At 43.2% G+C, this 12,120-nt stretch overlaps 1 protein-coding gene across 2 annotated transcripts in view; it reads right to left on the bottom strand.

The window, feature by feature from the left end:
* CARS1 (cysteinyl-tRNA synthetase 1) overlaps positions 1-12,120 on the bottom strand; it is a 50,045-nt gene that overhangs the window by 26,470 nt on the left and 11,455 nt on the right. For both annotated transcript variants that reach the window (XM_066626258.1, XM_066626249.1), the window contains 5 exons: positions 8,846-8,937; positions 8,201-8,289; positions 3,707-3,803; positions 2,455-2,553; positions 678-827 (listed from right to left, as the gene is read on the bottom strand). In XM_066626258.1, coding sequence (XP_066482355.1) covers positions 678-827; positions 2,455-2,553; positions 3,707-3,803; positions 8,201-8,289; positions 8,846-8,937 — 527 coding nt within the window. The remainder of the gene's footprint in view (positions 1-677; positions 828-2,454; positions 2,554-3,706; positions 3,804-8,200; positions 8,290-8,845; positions 8,938-12,120) is intronic.

Raw genomic sequence — 12,120 nt, 5'->3', positions numbered from 1 at the left:
GTTGCAGTAAGGAGGAAAACTGAGCACGTGGAAAGCTGTGTATGACCCTTTGGGTCCAGGCCCTGAGCACTAATAATATGGTGTACGTAAATTATTATTATTATTATTATTATTTATTATTATTAACAGTATTTATATACCGCTTTTCAACTAAAAGTTCACAAAGCGGTTTACAGAGTCTGTAAATCATGCCAACTTCACAGATTTTAAATGGGGTTTAAAATCTGGGGCTTTCTTCATGGCAAAAGGAACACTAATCCCTTTTCCCATGCTGCTAATCATCCTTTGGCAGACTTCCTATGTCTGCATGTATCCCAGCAGCACTTACCAGCTGAAAGGGGTGGGAGCTTTTACTAGAGTGGTTAACTTTCTAAAGGTAGTAAACATCCTGCTCTTGCCAGTGACAGCAGAATTCTACTTGCCGTTGTACTACTGCTTTTCAATGCCACCATAAACAGGACTGACCCGCTCAAGTGGGAACAAAGCTACCATCCACTTCTTGGGGCTTCTGAACAAGGCGGCACAGAATTGTGACCTAAAGCAGGCATGCTCTTGTTGTTCTCACACCAACTGATACTAATTAACACACTTTCTGCAATATGCAGTTTGGCCCCAAGTGCTATTATCTTTCAGAACTCTTTCAGAAAACTACAAATTCAGAGCAATTCAATACAAACCTCAGCATGTTTGTCAGCTTCCTCTTTGGAGAGATTCTTCTGCAGTGCATTTTCTAGAGGTTTCACAGCATCCTTCACTGCATTCTGAATCCTTTCCAACATCTGCTTCTTATCAGGGTCAGAGGTTTCATTCAGTTTAGCTGAAAAAGGCTGATTGAAGAAAGATGAATTTTAAAAATTCATATATTACACACACACATGCACGCACACACACACACTCTACTACAAGGTCACACACAACACATAAAATGATAGCCATCTTAAAAACATTTCTTAGAAGTATATTTACAGTATGTTGCATTTGGGTCATAATTCTTGAGCAAGGATAGCATCAAATGTCTAATTGGGATCCTACAGTAGAAGGAAGTATTCACGAGTTACAAGCACTTTTTGAATGTCAGAAAATGCCAGGCATTTGTATTAGTATCAACCACACTGCAGGCAAGGAAATATTTATTCCATATCCACATTTTTCTTCCAAACAAATGCATCACAAATCTTGTGCCCCAAAATCCATTGTTTGGCTACCAGAATTATGCAGATTAAAGACATTTGCACATCTTTATATAACAAACTCATGTTTCAAAAATTCACTTTTCAAAAAAATTGTGTCAGCAATGATCAGGGAAACAGAAAGAAGTAGAAGCATATCGAGATTAATGTTTGACTGGCAATAAGAGAAAGGTAGCAGGGAAAAAGCAGCCATAGGAAAAAGGATAGGAAGAAAATACTAAAGCTCCACGTCTTAGTCAGTGGCAAATCTTTTCATGTTGACTCTGGTTCCTGAGCTTTGGCAGACGCTGCCAAGATGTTGCATTCTCCACTGAACTATGAGAAGATAACTGGGCTCCAGGAAATACAAGCTGAAAAAACAAGCTGAGGCTGGCCCCGGCAAGTTATGTGGAGAAAGCCAGTGTGGCAGAACCAATGGTACCTATGGTATTTGAGGATGTGGCCTCCCCACTCCTAGCTGGGGTGCATCTGGGTGTGAGGATGTCTTAGAACAGGAGTGTCAAACATAAGGCCTATGGGCTGAATATGGCCGCAGGAAGCTCTTTATCCAGCCCCGGTGATAACTGCGTTCTTTCAGCGCAGTCCTTACAGCAGCGCCACTTCTGCCAAGGCTCTGCAAGGGAAAGATGGGAAGCCTCAGAAGGCAAGGAGAATCTGTGCCTTCTTCACACTATGGGAGAAGTGACAGATCAAGAGTGGTAAGAGTAAACGCTGCCAAGGTGCTGGGAGAGTCCATTCATCATGCAGGCTGCCCTTTCAGCAGCACCACTGCTGTTGAGATGTTGCTTTGCAGAGCACCTCTCAGCTGCTGAGGAGTGAACTGACACCTTAGCAGAAGCGGCACAGTGTGGTAAGTGGGCTTGCCTATATCTTCAAAATATCATCAAGGTTTCCATATTTTCCCTTCTGTCATTTGTAGCTAATGAGTTCCTATGTGACAACAAAGTGCTCACTTCCAGCCCTCTCAGCAGGTGCCATGAATGTTATTCAGCTCACTGGGTGAAATGGGTTTGACACCCGTCTTAGAGTGTTACAGGGCTCTGACGATTTCAGTAGTGCAGGGTAAGGTCAGTGGCAAGGACCTGGAAAGCACCCTATAGAGGGAGGGAGTGGGGAGGGGGTGAACAGAAGGAATGTGACAGAAGAAGCAGCTGGCCAAAGATAATATGATTTTAAAGGGGCTCAAGGCAAGAACACAACTACAGTAACAACCTTCTCACTATAGAGGTCATGAGGCAGGAAGGGGAGCCACCCATGAGCTTACTTCAGAAGCAGTCTGAACATCTTCAAGTAGCTGTGTTGCTGATGGCTTCTTCTCTCTGTATTGTTCAAAAAGATAGTTTTGCCTTGCTCTTTTTATTATCTATAACACAAAGGTAATAGACCTTTAGGAAACATTTATGCATGCTGAAGATGAAATACCAGATACTTAGCAAAAACATCTCCAAGTTCAAAAAATTGCATCTTGCTGAACACATTAAATACACTCCACACACAGGCAAGAAACACATACACCCTCTTGAACACTGAGATCAAAGACAGGCCCACAATAAACTTTTAGGAAAGAGTGAGGAACTTAAAAGTCTTCCTAGAACTGAAGGAAACTATTTCACAGTTTGGAGGGTATTCTCAACCGAAATGGTTCTGTTTTGTTGGAGCACTGTTCAAGGAAGATGCCTCCACCTCATTTCTGGGAAAGCCTTTCCCAACCAATGCCACAGTGTTTCCCAAGTTTCAGAAGTTTTCAGGTTTCATAAGTAGTTGCAGTGGGGAGGAAAAGACAGGGAAGATCCCTTGTACAAGTATCTTCCCACTTGCACAAGTTGGGATCCAACCCAAATACAGGCAGGATCCTTTTACAAGCAAATACGTAGATATGTTCTCAGTGAATAGATGACAATGGAATATCCATTTGCAAACACTTTCCAAAATCTAGCACTTCTGAGAAGACTTGCCCAATTTCTCATCTTCTACTAAAATAACAAAACTACAATCCATGTAACTACATTTGCACATTTTCCTTGTGCCTCAGTCTTCCTCTCCTCTCACTATCATCTCATTTTGAAATTTAAATTGTACACCTTGAGAAGGGGCCTGTCTTTGTTCATGCAACTGCAAAACACCATATACACCAACATTATATACATCAAAAATACAATCTTAATGAGAGAGACACCAATTTAAAGGAGGGATTGACCCTTTCAAATAAAATTACATTATTATTATTATTAACAATATTTATATACCGCTTTTCAATGGAAAGTTCACAAAGCAGTTTACACAGAAAATCAAACAAATGGCTCCCTGTCCCAAAAGAGCTCACAATCTTAAAGGATGCAAAAGAACACCAGCAGACAGCCACTAGAAAAAGGCAGTACTGGGGTGAGGAGGGCCAGTTACTCTCCCCCAGTGCTAAATAAAAGAAGAGCAGCCACTTAAAAAGTGCCTCTTACCCAGTTAGCATTAAACATCTAGAATGAGATTAGATCAATCACACAAGTGCATTTTAGATTTACCTTATCATCTATATCTGTAATATTCATACAGTAGAAGACATCATATTTGAAATAGTCTCTTAAAACTCTTCTCAGGATATCAAACGAGATATAGGACCTAAAATAATTCAAAAGGCAGCATTTGATTTTGTTTAGCAGAAACCTCAAAGCACTTACAAGTATCACAAAACTTCATATTATATTCCAGTAAAGAACATTCATGTTCCCCTCATAAAATCATTTTTATGATATACATTTTTCACTGCACATAAAGATACTAGATTGCAGGGGAAGGTAACATATAGTCTTGAGCTGGATTTTGGGTCCATTAAAAAGCAACCCTCAGTTTATTTGCATCTACAATAAGGTAGCTAAACAATAATTTGAAGATATTTTTGAGTTATTTACATATCTGAAAAAGCTGAATCACAGTTTAAACAATCAAACTAAGAAGCACAAGGGTTCTTGGCTAATCCCAACAGGTGGCATACTTGGCTGGAATAATGGCACTGGTCATGTTTCTTAACTTAAAAATGTGTCATTCACAAGACATATGTCATTAATAAATGATATGAATAAATTCCTCTCTTATGAAAAAACCTGCAATTTAATTAGAAAAGACCAAGCCAGATGCGACCTAGGAGATCAGGATCAATTATGTAGCACGTGTCTTTTTAAAGTTAACAGCATCTGCTATTAATTTAAGATCCCTAAATCAGATCAGGGCAATAACATTGTTGGGAAAACAGGGACATACAAATACTTGTATGATTTCCCCATTGAGCTAATGATAGCATCAGTGAGGCAGTTTTAATTGAGAAAAAGTGTTGTGGTCTTCATACAAGTCAGGGAATCATCATGATTACCCATTACTCTTTTTTCTTTTTTTAAACTACCATCTTGATCATATACCGGTATAGTACCTGAAATTTTTGCCAAGTAATCAAGCTCCAATTCTCACTTTGCCTTATCTCCGGGTCAATCAGAGGGCAGAGCCTTTCAACTCTGAACAGGTTCTTTCTCATAAGCTTAGGCAGGCAGCTGACCAGCCGCTATAGTCACCGCAGACACTCACCTATAAGCCGACCCCACAGATAAGTCGAGGGCAGATTCTGAGCCAACCATCATGGAATTTTCTATGACCCTCGGATAAGTCGGGGGTTAAACTTAGAGGGGTGTCTGACTATAGTTTTGTCTGATTTTACCCAAGGCCAGATCCTGAAAAATAACCTACCAGTAATTGTTACCTAAGAACTGTACAGTCTCTAATTTATTAAAAACATAGTAAAAGATCTTAAGATAGATTTTTACTCTTTTTTACATTCTGGTCTTCACCACCTATTTGTAAACACTATCAGAGCAAGCGTACTGTAAACTACATACTAGTAAAACAGTGGTTCCCAACCTTGTATTCACATACTCCCAGGGACACTCAACAGGACCTTTAGGGGTACTTGAAAAAGAATGGAATAATGGCAGAAGAAGGCAGGTCGTGCTCCGGAATGCCTTGCAAGGACCAGCAAGGCAGGAAGGGAGGTAGCTAGTTGGCTGTGAAAGCTCCACCAACAGCTAGTTTTTGGTCATCAATTCATGTATGAACCAGTGATTGAAAACCAGCACAGTAAAAAAGCTGAAACATACCGTAGATACTCACATATAAGGCGAAAAATTTCTTCCCAGAAAAGCAGCCTGAATCATTGCCCCGCCTTATCTCTGGGGCAGGCAAGCAGCGAGGGGGGGGAGGCGAGTGAGCCAGCCAATCACTATTGTGGGAGGGAGGGAGCGATCAAGGGAGCAAGTGATCTTCTGCTGAGAGGAAGCTGTGCAGGCTGGGGTGCTGCTGAGCATTTGCAGCTGCCTGCGGGTGTGGTGCGGGTGTGCTCCACGTGCTCCTTCAGGCTGTTGCCCAGCTGCAGAAGCTCCAAGCGCAGGGCAGGGGAGGGCAATTGCCACCGCAGCCATCAGCAGCCCCCCTCGCTCAGCACCAGCGCCCACAGAGGCATCTCTGGAGCAGCACCCAAGACAGAGCAGGAGACAATGAGCTGTGTGTGGGAGGGGGCGTCTGAGCGAGGGAGAAGCAGTCATTTGAAACAGCAGAGTCCATCTCCTCTTTCCTTCTTGTTCCCCCTTCCCCCCTTCCTACTGTATTTAAACTTCAAGCACTCCATTGGAAAGCCCAACTTGCTAACCCCCTTCCCATCTCCCCACAGATGAAGTTGGACAGGGTGGGGAAGGGGGGAGAGTGATCTTTTTAAAGAGAGAGAGAGAGAGAGAGGCAGCCTGCAGAAGGCTGTACCTTTGTTTCTCAAGCCATTGAAAGGGTTAAGTCCATCTCCTCTTTCCTTCTTGTTTTTGCCCCCTCCCCCTTATTGAATCCAAACTTTAAACTCTCTGTTGCGAAGCTGAGGCTTGCTAGCCCCTCTCCCCATAATCATTCACCACTGATGAAGTTGTACTGGGGGGGAGAGGAAGAGTTAACTTTCATAAAAGGAAAAGTTTGTGTGTGAGAGTGTGTGAGAGAGAGAGCACTTAAAACAGTTAAGGCTACAATCCTAGTCTCACTTTCATGGAAGTAAGCCCCACTATTAAGGGACTTGCTTCTGAGTAGGCATGCCTAGGATTGGGCTCCCAATCTATTCCCTCCTCTTGCTTTCCTCTCCACCTCTCCCCTTACTGTATACAGTCACACTTCAGTCTCTCCTTTGCAAAACTTTTTACAAACCTCCTTGCTAACCTCATTTCCCCCTATCCTCACCAATGAAGTTGGACTGGAGGGGAAAAGTCCCTGCATTTGTGTATGTGGGGGCGGGGAGCATCTGTGAGAGAGACAGAGAAGCAATCTCCCTGTGTGAATCTCCTTTTCACTGGAAGAGTCCTGGAGACCTTGCAAAGATGTAAAACACAGGAAAAGCAGAGAGTAGAATTTAAAGTAGAATTATTCTGCAGCAACAGTTATTTTAGCCAGAGATCTTAGCTGCATGCTGGCAGGAGCTAGGAAGCACTTGCAACAGCTGCTTATGTAGTAAGCTTTTAGGAGAGCATGCTTGCTTCTGCAGTATCCCCCTGCCAGGACCTCCACATGAGCGCCGCTGCCCTTCCTCCACAGAGGGTCTACTTCCAAGTAAATCATGTGCAACTATGTGCAGCTCTTCCTTGTCTCTCTACTGTGAACTGAATTGCACACTCCCAGTTGTGTGTTCTACGGAGAGGAGAGCCTTTGGCTTAAGGCACCAGGCACTTTAAAGGAGGATTTCATTAATGGTTCTACTGGTATGCTGTTTCCAGTGTACTTAGAGCCAAATCCTAGGCTTGTCTACTCAGAAGTAAGTCCATTTAAGGTCAATGAGGCTTACTCCCAGGAAAGTGTGGATGGGATTGTGGCCTTATTCTGATAGTGTTTACAAATGGTTGTTGAGAGAACAATTAAAAAAATTAGTGAATAAAAATGTATCTTATGATCTATGAGACAGATCATAGTTTTTAATAAATTAGAGACTATTTTTAATACTGTTTTTGCTATACTATGTATACATAGTATAGCAAAAACAGTATTAAAAATAGTGTATGTATGTATGTTTGTATGTATACATACTATGTATGTATGTATAGATGTATACATACTATGTATATATACTGTGTTTTTAATAAATTAGTGACTGTACAGTTCTTAGGTAACAATTACTGGGAGGTTATTTTTCAGGATCTGGCCTCGGGTAAAATCCCTGGGATTTGGGAGTACATGAATACCAGGTTGGGAACCACTGATTTACTGGTATGTTGTTTACAGTACACTTACTCTGATAGTGTTTACAAAAAGGTGGTGAAGACCAGAATTGAAAAAGAATAAAAATGTATCTTATGATCTTTTACGATGTTTTTAATAAATTAGAGGCTACAGTTCTTAGGTAACAATTAGTGGTAGGTTATTTTTCAGGATCTGGCCTGGGGTAAAAATCAGACAAAACTATAGTCAGACACCCCTCTAAGTTTAACCCCTGACTTATCCGAGGGTCATAGAAAATTCCATGATTGTTGGCTCAGAATCTGCCCTCGACTTATCTGTGGGGTCGACTTATAGGCGAGTATCTGTGATATTTCCCATGGCGTGTTTAGTTGTACCCAAAAATCTATAGGTTTAAAGGCAGTATGCAACACAACCTGTTTTTAACGGGCATGTGTTTCTTCTGTTTCTATCAAGAATACTGGAAAACTGGAACAATGGCATTATCAAGAAAAGCTTCATGTCACAACCCAATGCCCTATCCATGCAACATGTATCTGCTAATGCCAATTAAGGAACTACATATGCAGTAGAGCAGACAGTCCTTCAGCTCACCAAGTACAGCATTAATAGCTGATAATAGCCCTCATTTCCCTAGAGAAAAACATTTCTTCCTAAACGTTGACTTTTTTGGAGATTTAATATAGACACCAGTATTTATCTGATACAACAAATTCATGTCTAGCTTCACACTGCAACTGCTAACACCCTCTGCAGTTGAGATATCACTATACCTGGCATGTCCCATGTGGGAGGCATCATAAACTGTAGGACCACAGCAATACCACGTCACCCTGTTGCCATTTTGGGGCTGAAACACATCCTTAGGAGGCAAGGGAGGCAGAGCAGTTAGACATCAAAGATGTGCAATTCCATTTGTGCAAAAAAGCAGCATTGCAATTCAGGATGTTCTTATTTTTAAATACTATTGACTCCACTATATGGAAGATTCATCCCTTTCAATTACTGTTGTCACAAAAATGACTTCCAAGTCTAGAGCACTGGACAAGCCAAAATGGTTTGGAGCAGCCAGAGCCCTTTCCACTTCTAAAATGAGCTCAGAGAGCCCTACCAGCACATGCATGGAGTCTTGGGGAGCTCCAGAGTATATGGAAGTGTGGCAGCACCAAACACAACATTAAATACTGACAAAGAGCCAGAATAGGAGGAGAATGAGGAAGGAGAGCCACAAACAGAGGAGGCAGGAGGAAAGGACAAGCAAACCGGGCAGGGGCAGTTGCTAGCCACTTACAGTGTGCTCATGGGGCCCCTGAAAGAGATCTCCAGGGTTTCTATGAGCACGCTTTAAGAAATGGTGGTATGGAAAGATTGAGATGTTCTGGAGAGATTAAGATGTTATCAAGAAATGCAAAACTTGCCTTATTGCGTGTGAGGCTGTTGTACAGGCAGAGTTTCGGTTGCTTGGTTCCTTGGGGTGGAGACCACGGTGGCTGAATACGTTTGCTTTTACCTAGAAAATATTTTTTTAAACTTGTATCAATTTTGTGGAAAATAATCACTAAGAAACACTGCTATAGTAAACAAATCAAAATAATCCTGTTTTGCCAAAGTTATTTCAACATTTTCACAGTGGCCACAAAGCTATTTTCACACCTGTTTAAATCCCTTAATGAAGCACTTCTCTAAAGCAGCACTTCTACTACTTGAATCTCCCTGGATAGTCTGTCTCTGGGAAGTACAGATTCATGAGACTTAAATAGAACAACCTCAAGGACTACTTCAGCAAGAAAGCTAAGGATTGGAAATTCATATTTCACTGTCGGAACAAAATACAATATAGTACTGTTAACAGGATGAACCAACAATAATGATGCATTATGCTAAAAGTAGAAAATTTACTCTTCTGGCAGCACATAATATGCAACCTACACAGCTTGAGATTCAAGTACCTGAAGCACATTCACTTCACTTTAGAGTGTGAGCTGCTGTCAGCTCATTTCTGTGTGCAGAGGTGGGATATAGACAAACGAAAAGTGAACCCAGCTTTCCCAGGAAGCCCAAGATTTTCTGGAAGACTATACAAGAGGCAGATCTGAAAGCACACCTCATAAACCACCTCCCAAGAAGATCTTAGTCACAGAAGCAAGCCTACTAAAATACAGCACTTTCCTATCTTTCCCTGCAGGTACTAGAGTCAATAATTTCAAATACAGTTGCCAGAAAGACAAGACAATCAATACAGACTCAACTAACAGGCTGGATAGTTGGCACCCCCTCCCCCCACTGTACTGGCACTCCCACCTAGAAATCTATTCTTGAGCATTGGGGGATTCTCTCATGAATGTTGTGAAATATGATGTGAGAGGCAGCAGCAGGACGGAGAACTTGGGGAAATTAAGATACTCACTTCTGCATAGGTGAAAATGCTTGTCCAACTCACAGTACATGTCTGGTTCCAACCCACCATGTTAACTATTATGTGAACATAGTAAAATTGACATCAGATTTCACCAATAGGTTTTACAGGTGAAGCTTATTTATCCGTGGACTTTGCATACAAAGATCTGACTTAATGTGGGTCCCCCAGGCCTGCATTGAACTGGACTTGGCTCCACCTGAACCCTCCAAAGAGGACCGGAGCTCTGCTCTGGTCCCCTTTGGAGGCCTTCTGAAACCCACCAGAGGCTGCACCCATTCACCCATGGCCTTTGTGCACTTATAACCTGGATAAGAAAAAACAAAACCCTATGGAGTGGTAATAATTTCCAGGCACCTTCTCAGCACTGCATACAGGCACAAAATGAGTATTGCTAAATGGAACTGGAATCTACAACGGCTGTTCCTGAAAAGCATGACCAGCAGAAATCTGAAGCCAGATTTAAACATTCTCCCAGCTCGCCCTCTGGTGTTCCCAGAGAAAAAGACCAGCATTTAGTTATACCTCTATGAAAGAGATACACTGACCATATGAAAGACTTTCCAACAGTGCAATCCTGTACATATCTACTCAGAACTACATTCTACTGCAGGGGTGCTCAATACGTCGATCGCGATCTACCAGTCGATCGCCAGGCAAAATGAGTTGATCGCAGGCTTCTCTTCCTGGGAGTGAGCCCCTGGCAGGCTTGTGAGCCCAGGGAGTGAGCACCTGGCAGGCTTCTCTCCCGTCCAAGCATCCCTGGGAGTGAGCCCCTGGCAGGCTTGTGAGCCCAGGGAGTGAGCCAAGGGAGTGAGCACCTGGCAAGCTCCTCCCTGGGAGAGGCGCCGCTGGCAGGCTTCTCTCCCGTCCACGCATCCCTGGGAGTGAGCCCTGTTGACTCTACTGGGGCTGACTTACCTTTCCCCTGTTTTTGCACTGGTATGTATGGAGATCTGCCCCCCTCCCACTTCCATCTGTTGGTTCTGTGTGCAAAGGGTTTTGCACTGGTCTTGCTGTGATGTCTATATAGAGATCTTCCCTCCCCCACACCTTTCCCCTGTTTTTGCACTGGTATGTATGGAGATCTGCCCCCCCCCACTTCCATCTGTTGGTTCTGTGTGCAAGGGGTTTTGCACTGGTCTTGCTGTGATGTCTATATAGAGATCTTCCCTCCCCCACACCTTTCCCCTGTTTTTGCACTGGTCTGTATAGAGATCTGCTCCCCTCCCACTTCCATCTGTTGGTTCTGTGTGCAAAGGGTTTTGCACTGGTCTTGCTGTGATGTCTATATAGAGATCTTCCCTCCCCCACACCTTTCCCCTGTTTTTGCACTGGTATGTATGGAGATCTGCCCCCCCCCACTTCCATCTGTTGGTTCTGTGTGCAAGGGGTTTTGCACTGGTCTTGCTGTGATGTCTATATAGAGATCTTCCCTCCCCCACACCTTTCCCCTGTTTTTGCACTGGTCTGTATAGAGATCTGCTCCCCCCCACCACTTGTATTGGAATCGAGGAAGATCTGGTGAGGAGGTAGATGTGGTGTCAGCAGTGGCCCCTTTAAGGGTAAGGCCTGGGCATCCAACAGAGTGTGCTGCACAGCTGCAGCCACTTGAAGGCAATAGGGCCCTCAGGGATATAAGAGCACCTGAGGCAGGAAGGGCTCCACTTATTTATGTGAGTCAGCCTTTTCCTACATGAAGATCATTAAGTCCAAGTACCATTCCACCATGACTGATGAACATTTGGAAGTGTGCTTGAGGCTGGCTGTCAGCAGCTACTGTCCGGACTATGCATCCTTGGCTGATTCACTTCAGTGCAAGTCATCAAAGTAAACTCAAGTAATTACAAAAAATGTTTATAGTTAATTATGTTGTGTTGTGCAATATTGGCTCATGCGGTTATGCAAGGTACACCAACATACATTGTACACATAAATGTTATGATGGCGCGAACATTGTAAAAAAACTCTTGTAGATCTCCGGACCTTGCTGGGTTTGAAAGTAGCTCTCGAGCCAAAAAAGTGTGAGCACCCCTGTTCTACTGAATTTAGTGTTACTCTCAGGCCAGTGTGTACAGAATGGCAGCCTTGCTTTAAGACCCACAGCTCAATCCTAAGCAACTTTCCCGTGCCAATGCAACCACAATGGAGCCCTGAGGTAAGGTAACAAATGTTCCCTTGCTTTGAGGAGGCCTCTGTGACTGCCCTCCCCGCAGGATGCAGTGCATGCCCCACTGGCATGGCCACACTGGCGATGGAAAACTGATTAGGATTAGG

Source organism: Tiliqua scincoides, chromosome 1 (genome assembly GCF_035046505.1).
Source record: "Tiliqua scincoides isolate rTilSci1 chromosome 1, rTilSci1.hap2, whole genome shotgun sequence".
Taxonomy (NCBI): Eukaryota; Metazoa; Chordata; class Lepidosauria; order Squamata; family Scincidae; genus Tiliqua; species Tiliqua scincoides.
This window is presented reverse-complemented; position numbering and strand designations above follow the sequence as displayed.